This window comes from Aptenodytes patagonicus, chromosome 1 (assembly GCF_965638725.1).
Source record: "Aptenodytes patagonicus chromosome 1, bAptPat1.pri.cur, whole genome shotgun sequence".
Lineage (NCBI taxonomy): Eukaryota > Metazoa > Chordata > Aves > Sphenisciformes > Spheniscidae > Aptenodytes > Aptenodytes patagonicus.
This window is the reverse complement of record NC_134949.1, coordinates 138,942,269-138,959,364: the sequence shown is the minus strand read 5'-3', so window position 1 is coordinate 138,959,364 and position 17,096 is coordinate 138,942,269. Positions and strand designations below refer to the sequence as shown.

Sequence of the window (17,096 nt, the reverse complement as noted above, 5' to 3'; positions counted from 1 at the left end):
GAGTTCAAGCAGCAGGAATAACCACACTCCAGCTACTCTGGAGAACGCACCTGCATTTTACTCGTCAGTGAACACAGCCTACTTGCACCATTGTGGTATCTGTAAATATGTTCAAGCGTGCATTTCTTTCAAAATAATCAGAACTACTGATAGTCTTTCAAAGCATGTAAGAGTGTCTTAACAATAGCAAGGGGAAAATGTTGTTTACATCTATATCATTTGAACTTACCGTTTGCCAAAAAAGTTAAGTAATCAAGATACCTGGGGAGATTCAGATGGCATGGTTCGTTTGTTCTGAAGTTCTGCTAGAGACATGTCAATCCTCCTGGAACACAAAAATATTACATGAAAACAAGCACCATCACTATAAATAGCAAAGCATTATTGACCAACTACAGAATTCTTTACAGACCATGGGCAGGTAGTTTAGAGTCAGTGAAGAAACACTTTACATTGTGTAAAGTCTCCTGAAGATTAACAACCTTAATGCAAATAAATTAAGGCAAAAGGCACATCAATTACCTGTGAATTTCTGGATCCAAACGTATTTTAACTTCATTCATATTTGCAACTGGTTTATCCTGAATTTTTGAGAACCGTTCATGTAGAGTTATGTCAGAAGATGTAAAATAATTTGCTATGAAAAGATATTAAATACAAGAATGTTTATTTGTAGTATTTGAAATGCACAGTGGGAAATTGTATCTTTTAAAAGTTTAACTCTTAAGGACACCAAGACAACTTCCGAGATTAAATTTCAAACTATTTCCACTTGCAGTTTAACATTCACAAATGACAGATTAGGCCAGCTCAACTTAGACACCCTTCTTAAATAAGAAGATTAAGCTGAACAGAAAGTTAACTATTTGTCAGCTCTATCATGGTAGTACTCAAATGACTAGAATCTATAAATAAAGTTCATCACCAAACATGATGCAGCAGTCTAAACACTAATCTGAAAAGTAAAAGGAAGTGTACGTAACTAGGAAGTTGCGACTACAGCAAAGCTCCTTTTCTCTTTTCTTGTTCCTAAACAAGCAGGTTAGTCTTAACTATAAAATCCTTTCGACCTTAACGCTCCACAATAATGCCTCTATTACGGACTGAGACCTTCTTACAATCATTCTCCACCCAACTACTCTTAAATCCTCAACCTACATTTTCCTTAAACAATACAGAATGAAGCCAAAAGGCAAACACCTGAGCATATCTAATTCATTAGATTTGTTTTTAATAATTATAAATACATAAACACATACATATACCCTAAATATTACAGCCACCTTTAACTTGATGGATAATTGTGATTATTTCCTGAGTAAATTCTCTTGATGGGTCGTTTTCAACATTTTGTGTTACAGATTCCATGTGCTCAAACACCGGATGAAAATTTTCATTTTTCCTGCCAACAGCAACCAGATCATGTGACATCTGTCGCTCTGTAGTATGACTAGAAGCAGTCCTAGAATAAAAATTTGCAGAAATTCACTTTAAAAGAATTCACTATATCTGAAAACTTCAAATAGATGAGCAGAACAAAACAATAAATTAAGAAGTTCATTTTAGGAATAAATGTGATGAAACAGAAATCTCGTTTTGTTCCTTTTAATTAAAAAACTCCTAAGGCCATAAGGAAGAAAAGCTATAATAAAATACAAAAAGATATGACTACATTCTCAGGAATCCTTGTTTCAGTGAAGTATGTAATACAAAATTTGTGAATTTTAAAACTTAATTCATCTAGATTATCAAATAAAACAGGCAAACAAAAATCCTGATATACTACTTTAGTATAATTCTGGAATGCAATTATGCATGTGTCTTTGTTTACAAGGAACAACCAGACAATTTTCAAGAACAGTTCAGAGATGTAAAAAATTCCATGGCATCTTTGGGAACTGAATCATCACTTGAGCCTAGTGAAACAGCTTTCCAGTGGCAGTGTGTGAACTTAAGAACGTGTTTAGCATCCTTCTGTCAAATTTTATTCATTCTAAGTAAGTTTACGCCCCAAATGGCTGCATTGCTGCTTAAGACTTATTTTGACAAGGAAGGTAACACTTCAAAAATCCTGCTGTTCTTGTTGCAAGGAAAATGCTTGTCCTTCAGAAAGATAAATAGAGGACTCAAACAGCCCATGTAAAAGCTTTTAGGATAAAGCCTCTGTTTACTGTGCATTCTGCAAAGTAATTATCTGCCTGCCCATCCTGTATTTGAAGCATACAAAACTATAATTTCATACAAAAACTGTATCAGAATTAGCCTCTAGTAGGTGCCAGAAGTCATCTATTTGCCCCCAGTAAGCTGGAAATAAATGCATGCAAGAGGGAATCCAAACAATCTCAACTGTAGATGATTTGAATTATCTACCTGCTCCCCAGGTTTATAAAGAAAGTATTCTTCTCAGCAGAGTCATTTCAAGTCAGGTGTTTGTTAAATGCCTAAAGTAGGCAGCATGAATATTCCCAGTCATCAGCTTCTGCAAAATTAGTGTTCTCATCTTTAAAAAAATAAAATATTTAGCACTTTTGGCTGTGGAAGCAAGCCTTCCACACATGAAATTAGCTGTAATCCATGTAGTAGTTTCTTCAGTCTGCAAATAATTACCATGTCCATTGTGCATGACTTTCAAAAACAGCAGCAAGAGGCTACTAGATACAGGAATCATTCTGTGGGATTGCAACAAAACCCAATAATAATTATTTTCCTTACATTATCATTCAGGAAGTTACATGCTTGTCCTAGCCGGGGCAGGGGGGATTACTCCACTGCCCTTTCCTCAGTCTTTAATGTTAGCCCCTTATGTGCAGACAATACCTTGTCTTTGTAACTCTCCATTGTATTACGTGTTTCTGAAATATTGGAAAGGGAAGAAAATTGATATAGATGTTTTATTTGGGACAAGAGGCAAAATACCTTTAAAATGAAGGCTGATCATTTTGGAAGGGAAGGTAATCCCTTCCAAAAGGGATTACTGCCATTATATGACATTCTTGCCTGCAACAGCAAGCCAACAAACCAGAAAGCCTGCAAAAATCTACACAAACCAAGCTGCTTACTCTCTACCATGTATCCATCATCTAGATTTTCATAATATTACCACTTTTTTCCAATTCAGCAGACACTGGGAATGCTAAAGGCAACCACAAGCATTACACAGAAGATAGACAGAAGCAGACTCTACTGCTTTTCAGTTCTGATGCCTCAACAGATTGACACTTCATTTGTTACAACAATGAATAACATAATCCAGGGATCTCTAATTTTTCGACAGCTTTATTGAACTTGAGATATTGAACATCTGAACGTGTGCCTGAGATTTATATAATTTAAAGGTTATCTGATTTTTAGAAGAAATGAGGGATGACTCAGTCAGAAAAATGCCATCATATTTCAAAAGAAAGTACAGGACTAGGCTTTTCTGCTTTTGGTTTGTTGTTTTTTTTTTTAAATAAAAGTAACACATTTACTTATGATAAGCAGCTTTTAACTACAGGTTTGTATCAGGCATATCTGCTCTTTCTACTTCCTACTACATCTCCAGGAAATGAACTGGGGGGGGGGGATTGATTGTTTTTTAATAGAAGTAGGCTGTAAATTTCCAGTCCGGGCAAGTTAACATTTTAAATGAAATAAAATTAAAAAGGTACAACCTTAGTTTGTCCTGGTTACCACTTAAAGAAACCATGCTTTCCTCCAATATTCATAAACTGTAAAGAGACAGGAAGAAAGAATAAGAGGTGAGGGGAAACCAGTACCTGTACTTGGTCACCATTTTCTTCATATCCACTTTGATTGTGAGACGTTCCCTCCTACAGTTGACATCTGACATTTTCACATCTGAAACAGTATGACTTGAATCATGCTGGCTATCGGAGGAATCTACTTTTTTCCTGAATTCCCCTTCTTTCCTTACTCTTTCCTTCGGTTTGTTTTTAAAAGATCTCAGATCAACATCCATTTTGGAAGAGTTAATACAAGCATCGCAGCCCTTCTTTGAACTATATTTAACAGGTACTTCGACATGTCCTTCTTCAGTCCATCTCGCTCTTCCACCACTAAAGTAATCTAACTCTTTGCTGTTCCGGGCACCCTTAGAAGAACCGTATTTCTGGTCTTCCTGCTTCACATACTTCTGAGCTCTATCATCTGAAAAAGCCTTTTCCCCATCCGGATGCCTGCGTCGTTTGTGACTGTACTCATAGGCTATCTTTGTGACAAAACCCTCCGAGTACTCCCTTTCAGCCGATCGGTGGGACTGGGCACCCAGATTTCTTTGCTCCTCCTTTTCTTGGTAGGGTGGAAAAGAACGTTCTTGCTTCCACTTGGAATTTCTTGCTACTTCTCCACCGTCATACCTCTCCATTTCTTTAGCCCTTTTAGACGTGTGCCCATATTCTCTGTAATCGTGATCTTCAGGATACCTGTGTTGACATAAAGCAATTTACACTTGCACTAGAGAAGAAAGCGAGAACTTATATGTGCAGAATGTTGGACAGCAGAATGCGTGGCAAGTTAACCCACAATCCCTCACGCCAAGGTACAGATGTGCAGGGGCTCTTAAGAGGGAAATATTATCCTTTCATACTCTAGCCATCAATACGATTTACTTAAAAGACAAATACTTCACTACTACCAGTCGCCCATAATTAAAACTACAAAGTGGCCAACGTGTTTCAAGGTGGATATCTTCAACTATAATGAAAACAGACTTTCACTTGAGGCTTTACACCACAATACCCAGGTTTTAATTATTTTATTCCTATACCTCTTCTGTAAAGAGCTCCTTGCCGTAAATTCATCAGAAACTCTTCTGGGTGACTGACCGTACTTCTCTTCATGTAACCTCTGGTGCCTCAAGTCATCTTCATGCCATTTTCTTTCAAGTTTACATGAAGCCCCTAACGGTCTATGAAAAGGTTTCATTCCTTTTTCATTTCCAGTGACTTTGTAGTGCTCAAACATGTATCTTTCTTCCATTTTGTGTTGGTAAAACGGACGATCATGCTCTTTATATGGTATTTCCGAGTATTTTGGTGGTAACTGGCATCTCCTATTGCTTTCAGTTCTTTCAGATGAATGTGTTCTATAGGGCTTATGACTGTAAGTATCTTCCATGGGAATTCTTTTCAGGTTTGGTGAAGGTGATCTACGTTCATATATTCTCTGGTGGTTATTTCCATGAGGTGCAAACCTGGAATTGCTTTGTCCGTATTTTTCATCTTCTGTTCTCCAAGGCATAGGTTTCTTTGGGTCCTTACGAAAGCTTTTATATTCACAGTCATAATTAATATGAGCATGCCTTTGCCTATGGTGCTCTGGACTCCTAAATGTCGGAGATAAGGACCTAAGGCAAAAATAAAATCCACTTTGAGTAGTCCCATAAAATTAAATCAACCTCTTAATGAGAACATCTATTCCCTAAGGAAGTATAGTTTAGTACACGGTTTTAATCAACTGGTAAAAAAATTAAAAAACAAGCCAAGATATTCAAAGTATCGTTTGCCTGGCTAGAGTATCAAGCTTACTTTTACTTTGTTGAAAGTTTTCACAGTAAGAATACCCACTCAAAATACTAGTAAGTCAATCATTTTTCTCTTTGAATTTTTTCATTTAAAACTAAAAATAATTTCATATATATGAAGTTGCCACTACACTGAAAGCAACTGTTATACACATTTTCACACTTCTCAAGCATTCCCTATCTTTTTCAGTGCCAAGAGAAAAAAGGGAAAGGAAAAAAGCATATAAAGAACCACTACAAAAAAAAAAGAAAAAGCCTTTTCAGGTTTTCTTTGCATGTCAAAACCACCCCAAAAACAGATTGAAAACATTATAAAATATCCTATTTAAAATGCCACACAGGTAGGCTTTTTCCTACAGAACAGACCGAGTTTGAAAAAGATGTTTTTGTCTTTTTGTATAATTGTGTGTACATGTATACATATGCACTTCCACACTTATTGCAGCTTTTGCTATTAAAGCATTCATTTGCTAAGATCCACTCAATTGCATCACTCTCAGCTTTGCATTTTCACCTAGTTACAAAAATGAAAGCAACCTGTTAAGAGTTCTTTCAGACAAAATCTCCTAAATAAAGAAAAAACAGCACAAGCCACTAGCAAGAACCAGCAAGTAATCCCAGACATAACAGTTCTGCTTGTATTCCAGTATTCACAGTACACTCTCGATACATTCTTTAATAAAAACATAGAAAAATGTAAGTTGAAAAAATTCAAGGAAGTAACTTCCTTTGTACACATATTGTAAATGTACAATTTGGCATAACTATTAGCTCCATTTCTGCAAATGAGTTCAAACTCAGAATGACAGATCTTCATAAAATTATAATGGCTAACTTCCAATAGCATCCATACTGCTGCTGCCGCCCCATGATGTTCTAGTTAAGGCTTGCATTTTAATGAGAGCTGGGGCATTCCTCCCTGCCCTTCACTCAAAGGACATTCACAGCTATCACTTTACTATGGAAGTAGATAGGATTTCTCTCTTGAAAAACAAACAAACAAAAGCCCACACACATTTTTCTGTGTTATCCAAAAAACTCCCTTGGTCTTGGTCATCACAACTTTTCTGTTTAGAAAAACAACCCAAAACCAGCAGAAAAGTAGTTTCAGGCTCTTGAAAGCTTAAAATTGGATTCCAGCCTCCTAGTTTTAACACTTCAAATCTGTATTGCAAGTCCTAAAAATTAGGCAGGTAACTAACAGCGTGAAGTAACCTGGATGTTATTCTGGTGACAAACATCAATGACACATGCTACTAGGCTAGTGTCCAAAAAGAGCAGCACTGACTCCCATGTTTTCAGTTCGCGTTATGCTGTAAGGCATATCTAACTGTGCTAAAGATCAATTTGCGGATCAGCCCCAACAGCTCAGAAAGCCTGAGGTGTTTGAACTAAGTATTTTAACAGTTGATCTGGCCCTCCCTGTAGACCAAGAGGCAAAACAGGAGTGAGTTACAGACATTAAGTGCACCAGGTGGTGCTTGAGTAAAAATAACCTTAACTAGTTTGGTGCTTGGATTTTGTGCTCAAGGTAGTTCCAAGTCCCGAAACATGCAAGTTGAACAGGGTTCTTGGCAGACAGCAAAAACTTAACACCTCCAGCTTAAAAAAAAATATCATAATAATAAAATTGCAAGTTGGGAAAAAATTGCAGAAGGTGTTCAGTTTGGAAAACAAATTATAATTTATAAAATACACTTTACAAATTGCAATTCTGGACGTAATTTTCTTTCTTTCATGCAAGTTTTAAGTCCTAATTATAAATCCTTATATAGAGCTACATTTCAGAACACAAGTTATAGATAAATATTTACCTTGGTTTCCATCGTGGTGATCTTGATCTAGATCTTGTCATCTTCTCTCACGTGTTTATATGAGTTTCTTAAAGCTGTAAAAATGATACAGTTTACTAGTCTGATAATGGAATCACACTACAAATTGCAACAAGGACAGTTGTTTTTAACAAGGGTAGTATTAGATGCTTCAAGGTTGGGGTGAGGCATATTTTTTAGGATATTTTACATCTACCGCTAATTCCCATTGTAAGGCAAGTAACTTTTTTCCTAATTGATAATCTTAGAACACAGCTTATTTTCTTTATAAAGATTGAAATGTTTGACCATTGCTCCCTTTTTCTCTCCATTTTGTAAAGCTGCCTATTCACTGTTTTTAAATGTTAATAATCTCACAAGCAAGCTGCAGCGACTGAAAAAAGTGCTGTTAATTGTTAGTATGTATTGAATACTATAGATGATAGGGAGGGGAGGGATAGCCAGCTTTAAAAATCAAGCTTACGAAGAAAAATGCTTTTGTATAAAGTTATATTCTGAACTTCATATATACCGAACTTCAAATTTGTAATGTACACTGATATTTTTACATGGTTACAGGCCTCCTGTAAGCTTTAACTGCTCCATCAAGTCTTAACTGCTGTATCATCCAAATAAAACCATGTACAAAAGATCACTTCTCATTTTTATACTTAACTTGTTAAGAACCTACTACCTCGACACACATTTAAATATACAATGGATGCACTGTGACAGAAAGCACTGCTCTCGAATCCTGGAAGTAGCTCTGGGCATCCCTTCTCATAAAAGCTATGGAAGAATGAGAAAAATATCAGTGGAATCTACCCTTCTTGCTCCTCTTTGCAAAAAGATACTAGAAACTTGGAAAACAAGTGATGGAAGGATATACAAACTCACCAGTAACGTGACTGGTGAATAGGAATGGAATGATTATTCATTATTTAGCAAACACAAGGATTAAAGCAGAGTGAAATTATCAGGTAACTGGTTAAAAGTTGGAATTTGGACCACATAACCCTGCCTACAGCTCCTAATTACCACAAGATGCTGTAAAGGCCAGAAATATAAATAGATCCAAAACCAGATCCATCAACAGCTCTGAAATTAATGAACAAACAGTCACTTGAAACTGGAAGAATATGCCCTGGTCAATGTTACTCTATACGTGCTCTGGTATTTTCTGTAAGTATTTGCTCAGAGACACTCATGGAGACATAAAACTAGTCTGGACTGGCCAAGTATTGCCTTTTTGACACTCCCAGTGCTTGAATCATTTCTTTAACTAAATCTTTTACCTGACCAACTAAAATTGAAAGGGGAGAAAACAACAGCAAACTTTAAGGCATGTAAGGAACCTGGAGAAGTAGTGTGCACCCACATGCCTGACCCAGTGCCTCGCTCCCCCCTGCCCCCAGTCACACTAATTGGTCAAATAAAATACTACCCCTTGCTACATCTGATTTTTTGTATGATTAGCTCATGGCTAAAACAGCAGTATCTTAGAGGAGAACGTACAGCATACTTCTGATGCCTACCACCACAGGTGGACATTAGACAAGCCATCTACTACATTTCAGAATGATTCTGGAAACATTCACTTCCTGCTCATTAAGCTGCACCATAAGCTAACCGGACAATTATTTGCAAGACATAGCAATAGCTTAGTTCTGGAGAAAACCCTCCTGAATTTATTTTTTAAAATCTCAAAAGTCTCCTGTTTACCATGAGAGTATTTGCTCCGCAATGAATCTTTCCATGTGACGAGGCATGAAGTTGCAAGAAGTATTGCAAAGGATAGTGAAGCAAAAAAACCCCCGAACAACCCCAAAGTACCCCAAAGACAACGTATAGTCTTTGTTCCCTGAACTTTCAAATATGAAGTTAGCATTGCCTCTTAGATCCTAAATGCATGTCTGAGGACTGCATAGCATGAATTAACTTCAGGCCCTTTGCTTACTCGAAGATCATACTAGCCAAAGTTAAATATGATGCTCCAATGGCAGTACTCATATTAAATATTATTTTTCAAATAAAAGCAATATGGTGACCAAAATACTTTCCTATTTTTCACCCATAAAAACACACCTTACCAAACTGAACAGTATTTCAGAAACAAAAAACCACACCCACGGCTAACATTTCAAAGAGGTGCATGTCCCACAAGCTTCAAATATTCACTACTACCCTCTCTTCTTGTAAACTTTAAAAAGTGACAGTTTTATATGCCATTCAAATTCTTTCCATCTTCCCTTCAGTTCTGAACTTTATCCTTCATTTTCAAGTGATTATGTAAACACCAAAAAGACAAAAGTACCATTAAACCCCACCCAACCATCGTACAGAACCTGATCTGCCAGGATCTCTCATCACAGACCCATCAAGCTAGAAACTGAACATACATAACGAGAGATTCCTTATTCTTTCAAGACTGGCTAAACAATCGTACTAAAAGCGTGAGAAGGATTGCGACAGCATGTCCTAGATCTTGCCTTAGGATAAAGATACTACTGTATTTTCTACTGTAATTTCCAATTAAGACACTCTTTTTTTTTAGTGGAAATAAAGTGTTCATTTGTTTCAATGCGCCTCCTAAAAAGTGACCCACGCAAATGACTTCCTCACAGCGAGATTCAAGATGCAATACGCAGCATACGAAGGCAGCAGACACTCGACCCCAATCAAGACTCCCAATGTAACACCAGAATCACAAATTAATCTATACAGAATTTGTAAGCACATTGCTAAATTCACGTTTAAATCATCTCACCTAGACTAGTAATATGGTTCCATACCAAAAAGTAAGCTTTTTGTAGGATGGTCCTGGGTAGCAAGCCTGTCTATAGCAGAATTACTTGAATCAAGTGAAGGCCCTACGGTTCCCAAGTCAGCCATCCAGGTGCTTCTGAAAGGCCAGGTCATGTTGGAGCAGAGGTGCCAGGACCTGCTATGCTCTGGGTTCTGAATTTCGCCAAGTCCCCCGGCTTTATTTTATGGGATGCTATCACTATGAAAACATGAAGAACTTCCCCCCCCCCCCCCCCACTAGGAAGGAATATTATTAGGTTCATGGTGCTGCTTGCATTTGTTGTGTTACAACAATAAATGACTCACTGGAGGAGTTATCAGTAACTGTGCTTAGATAGTTTTTAAATATTAATGGGAACCCCACCTTTTATTTTCTTTTCCTTGACTTCTGGAATTGAAATCAGTCAACTTCCCTCTCAGGAGAAACGGCCTCAAGCCTGCTGCCAGCTCTCCTTTGATTCTACCCTTGAGAGATCAGTGCTTTCACAAGTACAAAATTCTTGTAGTATCTATCTACTACAAACCTGAAAGGAGTATCTTGAGAGAAGTAACTGGAAAATGACCAGAAATTGTATGGGATGTGCCAGCCTGAACACACGTTCTTTCAGAAAGGCTATAAATTTTTAACAACTTGCTCTTCTGAACAGAACAATCTTCAGTCTCCTTGATTTTCTCCAGCATGAAATCAAGAAATCACAAATGACTGCGGTCGTCTAGCTGAATGGAAGGGAACTGGAGCTCTTCCTAATGCAAAGAGCCCCACACCAGCAAGCCCCAACCAGCTAAAACCTTGCAGATAGAGCACAGACTGGGTAGAAGTAGTTAACTCTCCTGTAAGCAGACCATAAATACGTGGACTGCTTTACATGCCTTTTGGGTGCCCTCCATCATCCACAACAGATGATGGAAGAAACCCTATGCAGGACACGCAAAGGGCAGGTCAATAGTAGTAGTGCTCACCATCAAAGAGCTGCTCTTCAACTGCCATTTCACCTGTAGTGAAGGGAGATGTCATTCCTCACCCCTTTGTAAGGGATTGCCCAACCGCCATTGCCACTGCCTCCCAAATCTTTCAGAGGAGGAAGGGATAAGCAAGTCTCTCATAGGCTGGGTCACACAGCAGACAGGGAGACAGACACCGACCCTCTCTGCAAAAACTACCCAGCTCACTATTCTCTCACTTTGCCCAAAAAGATAAGGAGCATCTGCAAGCTTTTCATTTGACTGCCTTGTAGGCAGGGATCAACTGAAAGCTGCGAGGGACACACCAAAGCGTGTGTTGCTGCAGCGTCTGTCAAGAAAGAGAAACCAGGAATTGACAGTCTCAACACTAAGATAGCCAAGTATTTGACAGAAATACAATCAAATTAAAAGCTCAGCTGCAATCCAGACTAAAAAAAAAAAGTAAAGATCTTGAAGCCTGTAATACAGGAAGCCATTTATCCTATCCTCAAATGAAAAGTATAGAACTGGCAACTTTTGTACTAGATAAGTTATAATAGCCAATTCAAAGGCTGTCCCGCACAGCTCCCACCCCAGCCATTGTCCAAGCAGGACACAAAGCCTAGCATGTTCTTGCCCATTCAGCTTCCAGGCAAATCTTATCACCTCCAACAGCAAATGCCCAGGAAAGAACGTAAGAACAGAGAAACACCTCCCAGCAAACCAGCCTGAACATTTCTGAACCTGCAACAGGACTTCACATCCCCTTCAGCCCTTCTCAGACTGGCTTGGGTACCATCACCACAGGCAGAGGCTCCCAGTGCTGCGCTAGGCCATGCATGCACCCATTTATCCCCGATTTTTCTACTAAACACCTTCAACCTCAAAACCACAGCTCCCAATTGGCACCTTCATCCACCATCCCCAACCCTGCAGGGGCTGGAAGAAGGATGTCACGACGTGTGCAGTGCAACCCTGCCCCATGCTCCATCATTGCTGCCCCAGCACTAGAGAGGTGCCCAGAGCAGAGTTACAGCTCTGCCAGCCCATGGAAGTGACTCCGAACTCAAGACACATCGCCTCAGGGCAGGACATATGTGACAGGTTTGAAAACTATGAGCTAGAACAGCTGTTTAACTGAAGGACACACACACCCTGGCTAAGGCAAATGAAACTCCACTGAGGGATTTCTAAACCATTCACTCTTCTAGACAACACAGCAGGTAATGGATCAATGCAAATGACCAAGATCCAAATTTCCATCCTCAGTTTCCTCACGGCTCCCCGATATTCAGTGAGTGCTCTTTTTGATTACAGACCCCTTCTCCTGGGTTTTTGTCACTCTCAGAGCACCTTCCACATCTCCAAGGTTATGCTTTGAATCTCCGAAGTATTTTGTAGCAGGTCTGGTGGCACCTCCAGACTACTGCAGCTCCAGTTGCACTGGCAACAGCCTGGAGATGACACCATCGGGGAGATGACAGGGCTATTCCTCCCCCCCCACCCCTTTCCTTTCTTACTCTCTCTCTTTTTTTATCCCATGCTATGTTTACCAAATTTCCTGATCTGGTCCACAGCATCTCCCCAAGCAGCTGTGGCAGAGCGACTGGGAATGGTGGGCAGCGATGGTGGGAGGCATCACCACAAGCCCACATTCCTGCCAAACATGCCACAATCTGAGCGAGGTGAGCTCTGACACTCCAGTTTGCATGCTGAGAAATAGAGTCTCCCTGGCATCAGGAGCACCCCTCTGGCCTCCCGAAACTGCAGCCACTGCGGCTTTAGAGAACTTTTTGTCCTCCTTCTCAGCTTTAACCTTTTTCTTTGGCACAAGCTGGGAAAGGCAAACTTTACACAGGTTGTATCCCAATACCAAGGATCGTTAACAGACAACCAGGCCTCATGCTAGCAAGGTAACCGTCCTGTGCAGGGGCAGCACGCAGGCATCACTCCCCTCTGCTTGCTATACAGAATATCTATCTATCTTCATAGATATATAAAAAAATAAATAAAAATTATAGTTCCCCCTTACACTCCCAGTAGGATGAAGACCTATTACAGACAGTACAGGCCTAGCTGAAGCATACAGTACTTGTTAATGGACCACTAAACAGATTTTAAACAATTCCTTGGGATACACAGAAAGTATTCCCTTGCCCCTGCGTATTTGAGCAAAAGAATAAAAATAACCGAGTAGATCTACTGAGCATGTAACTTAAGCTCAGTGTGCTCTCGTTTAAAACTAACCCATTTGATGACACTAATTAGCAGGCGATGCCTCACCTTTGCAGAAAAATAGATTACAATCCCAACTTGGAAAGACTGAGCATGATAAATCTGTATCACATAATTTAGGTATTTCACTCTAAAATAAACACTTTTTTTTTTTTTAACACACAAAGCACAACCTATAAACACATTGGCAAGCCATTTCTGTAACACATTGAGTTAGAGACCTTTAACACACGTCTATTACAGAGCCTTAAATGTCACAGCACCATCCCCAGCCACTTCTGCCTTTCTGTTAAATCCACTGCTATCATAGCCTTAGAGACAAACCACCACAACTTCCTGCCTACTGAAAGCTCTCCAACATGTACAAGCCGTAATGGAGGCCTTTGTTTTTTCACCTTAAGTCACAAAAACACCAGAAAACCAAAAGAAACCCCTTATTTATTCAGAATGGACAACGCCACACAGCAGCGCTGCCAGAAAGCTGGGAAGTCCGGGCCGCCTTCCCCAGCCACACTGGAGAAATGAGCTGGAAGACTCCCAGCACGTTTCCTCCCTTCCCCACAGACAGCGAGCGCCTGCTGCCACCTGAGAGGAAAAGCAAACCTATCTGTGTGCAACCACATTGATCGCCAGCTTGCTGCGACACCAACCCAGCCTACATTACCTCCTGACAGGTGAACACCCACAAGGCAAGACTGCACTGAAATCAAGCCCATCTCATCACAGCGCAGGCAGAAGGAGAGTTGGTTTGATCACTCTTACAAAAGCAGTGGCAGAAATACCAGTTATTTTGCTGAAGGCAGATGTGGAGGAATGCATGGACACTCATTAAGACAGACAGCTGTTTATCAGGATAACAGGGTGTGCCTCTAAAGGAAGTTAATTAATTTCAGCTCACCTCATCAACACCACTATTAAAAAAAAAAAACAACAGAAAAATCCTCATGGCTTCTGATTAGTCCTTCAGAGTGGAAAGATTATAACAAGGGGAAAGACTTAGTCATCCATGTTCTCTGCCCCTCTCTGCCCAGCCCTGTGTCTCACAGCCTGCCACAACGTGGCTTCCGTCACCAGAGCTCCTTCCATGCCTTTTGCAAATTTCTTCCCCTCCCTACATGGCGTCCTCTTCCATGCTCTTCCTCCAGCCGTCCACACCCAGCAAAACTTGCACAAAAGATTCACTTTTCCTTGAGGCCCACAAACACACAAGGTAAGCAGGTAATTAAAATCTCTCAGCAATTTGAGTAGCCTTTGTTTTAAACCCTTGTAATTCAGGAACCTAAGCTTTATTTGCAAGTGACCTGGGGCATTTAAGAACTGCAATAAAAATTAGGTGTTGCTGTTCTGGATAGAGTTGAGCCAAGTGAGGAGACTGCTATCACTGATTCTTCCTGAGACATTACTGCCCCCTCAGATGTGTATGAATAATTGCGCATAATCAGCTAAACCAACCGAAGAAGTATCAGAAAACACAGATTTGGTCAAACCAGCACCAATTCATCTTGCTTTGGTTTGACTCAATCCTGGAAACATATTAAGCTAAACCAAAGCCACACTGAAACTAAGATATGACTGCTATCCAAAACCTGTACTGCTTTATTATAAACACACTAACTGGCATAAATCTGTACGTGACAACATATAAATTACTAGGAACAGGGTCTGCAGGTATTTATGTCTTGCTCACCTCTGAGGAAAACGCTGTCCTTACAGTAACAGCAAGCAGCGACCTCAGCTCCGCTGTGCTGCTCACCCAGCGGGTTCACAGCAACATGGATTTTCTGGAACCGTCAAGACACGGGGGGCACGGTGCTGACAGCCCCACGGCACCTCTTGTCACCCCTGCCCCATGCTTTGTTCCTGGCCCTCCCAAACCTCGCTGAATGCTTGAGCTACATGCATCCTACCGCAAAACACACACGCACTGATGTGCATACGCATATATACAAACATACGCGGGCAGGCACAAACACGGGGAGAGGCAGGTTACGGATGCCGCTGCTCCGGGCTACCGAGGCATCGGCAGATCCAAGATGGGTTCAGCAGAATCCCCGCTGACCTCCTGTCCCCGCAGCACCCGCTGCGCCGGCCAACACCTCCCGGGTCAGCGCGGGCGACGAAAGCGGCGCCTCCCACCCGCCTCCCCGTCGCCCCCGGGCCGGGTAGGCCGGCAGGCCCTCCCATGGGCGCAGCGGGGGACGGCGGAGCTTCGCGCACCCCGGCCCGGCCCGCTCCTTCCCGGCCGCCGGGGCGGGGGATAAGCCCGTCCGGCGCCGCGCGCGCAGGCGGCGCTGACAGGGACAATGACCGCCGCCGCCGCGGCCCCCGGGCTCCGAGCACCCGGCTCTGGCTCCCGCTCCACCTTACCCCGCCCGCGGCACGGCCCAGGCCCCAGGCCGCCGCCCCGCCATCCCCCCGCGCCGGGCCTGCCCAGGCCCCACCGAGGCCGTGGGGCGGCCGCCGCCGCTCGGGCCGCCGCCCGCCCCCGCACTCACCGCCAGCGGGGCCGCTTCCGGAGCCGCCGCCGCCGCCTCCCGCCGCTCCTCCGGCCGCCACCGCCGCCGCTCCGCCCCGAGCAGGTGCCCGGCGAGGAGGCGGGGCGGGTCCCGGCGGGCCGCGCCGGCCACAGCTGCTCCCCACGGGCGCGGCGGAGAGAAAGGGCGGGCGGAGGGCGGGCGCCCCGGAAGAGGAGGGGCGGGAGGGGCCGGAGGGGCCGGGCGGCGGCGCCTCCCCCTCCCCCTCCCCCTCCCCTCGCGGCTGCTCCGCGGCCTCTCGCCCCGGTGCCGCCTCCCTCGCAGCCGCCGTGCGACAGCCCGGGCCGGGCGCTGTCGGGGGGAGGCGCCGGCAGCTCCGTGCCGGCCACTCGTTCCCGGCCGCGGCAGCGCGGAGAGGTCCGGGTGCCCCGGCCCTGCCTGGGGGGTACTCAGAGCTCTGAGGAGCCCCTCAGCTGAGAAGCCCTGTGAAAAGCAGACCCCTCCCGTGACGCTTCCCACCCGGCCCCTCCCGGGACCCTCCAGCCAGCCCCGGAGAGCGGCTGCCGGCTCCTACGCGGGGCCAAGGGCGGCGGGAGCGGGGCAGGCCCTTCGGCCGGTCTCGGCTGCGACGTGGTGGGTCGGGCAGGAAAGGCTTGGCCAAAACCCTCCCCGAGGCCTTACGGGTCAGGGCCTGCAGTTAAACCCCCGGCGGTGCTGCGGTGAGGCCGCACACCGCCCGGGCAGACACGGCCTCGGTGCTGCCTGCCGGCCCGCAGGTAACGTGGCCCTGGCTGACTTGTCACGGGGTGCTGCTGCGAGGCTTGAGGCGCCTCTGGCAAGGCTTCGGCGGGTTTTCCCAAGGCTCTTTTCTCTTTCTTGAAGTGCCGGTGTGAGTGTGTGCCGCAGTATTGCAGCGCTGTCCTTCCCTGGGAGATAGGATCGGTCCCAGCGATCTGAACACCTTTCTAGGCCACTGGAATGCGCTCCCCTGATGGTGGGTCATGGTAGCCAGCAGGCCTAACTGGTTTGGCGTTTGGGAGGGTGAGTTTTTTCTTCAGGAGCTGTAAACAGCAGGAGCACACACGGACACATACCGAAGCCCTTTCGAAACAGAGTATCTTTTTATGGTAGAAAAACTCTGAGAAATAGATTTAAAGGTCATGCAAAACCACATGTAAAAAGAGATACTGACGCTATCTAGATTACAATTGGGCATCCAAGGCTGTTGGTCAAGGATCATGAATACTGGTGCATTGTCAGATCAACTCATTAATATAAATTTGATTCAGATCAGATGCAGGCACA

At 43.2% G+C, this 17,096-nt stretch overlaps 1 protein-coding gene across 3 annotated transcripts in view; it reads right to left on the bottom strand.

Moving 5' to 3' along the window:
• The window catches only part of BCLAF3 (BCLAF1 and THRAP3 family member 3), a 35,687-nt gene extending 19,767 nt beyond the window's left edge, over positions 1 to 15,920 (bottom strand). For 2 of the 3 annotated variants that reach the window (XR_012996873.1, XM_076356584.1), the window contains exons 1-7: positions 15,813 to 15,920; positions 7,339 to 7,412; positions 4,769 to 5,347; positions 3,759 to 4,424; positions 1,284 to 1,462; positions 523 to 637; positions 262 to 325 (exon numbers count right to left, since the gene is read on the bottom strand). Coding sequence is in view for 1 of the 3 variants with exons in the window: in XM_076356584.1 (XP_076212699.1) it covers positions 262 to 325; positions 523 to 637; positions 1,284 to 1,462; positions 3,759 to 4,424; positions 4,769 to 5,347; positions 7,339 to 7,379 (1,644 nt within the window). In the remaining 2 variants the exon portion in view is untranslated. Of the gene's footprint in view, positions 1 to 261; positions 326 to 522; positions 638 to 1,283; positions 1,463 to 3,758; positions 4,425 to 4,768; positions 5,348 to 7,338; positions 7,413 to 15,004; positions 15,108 to 15,812 lie in introns of those variants that run through there. The other variant, XR_012996877.1, reaches the window with a different exon arrangement.
• Between the last annotated feature and the right edge of the window lie 1,176 nt (positions 15,921 to 17,096).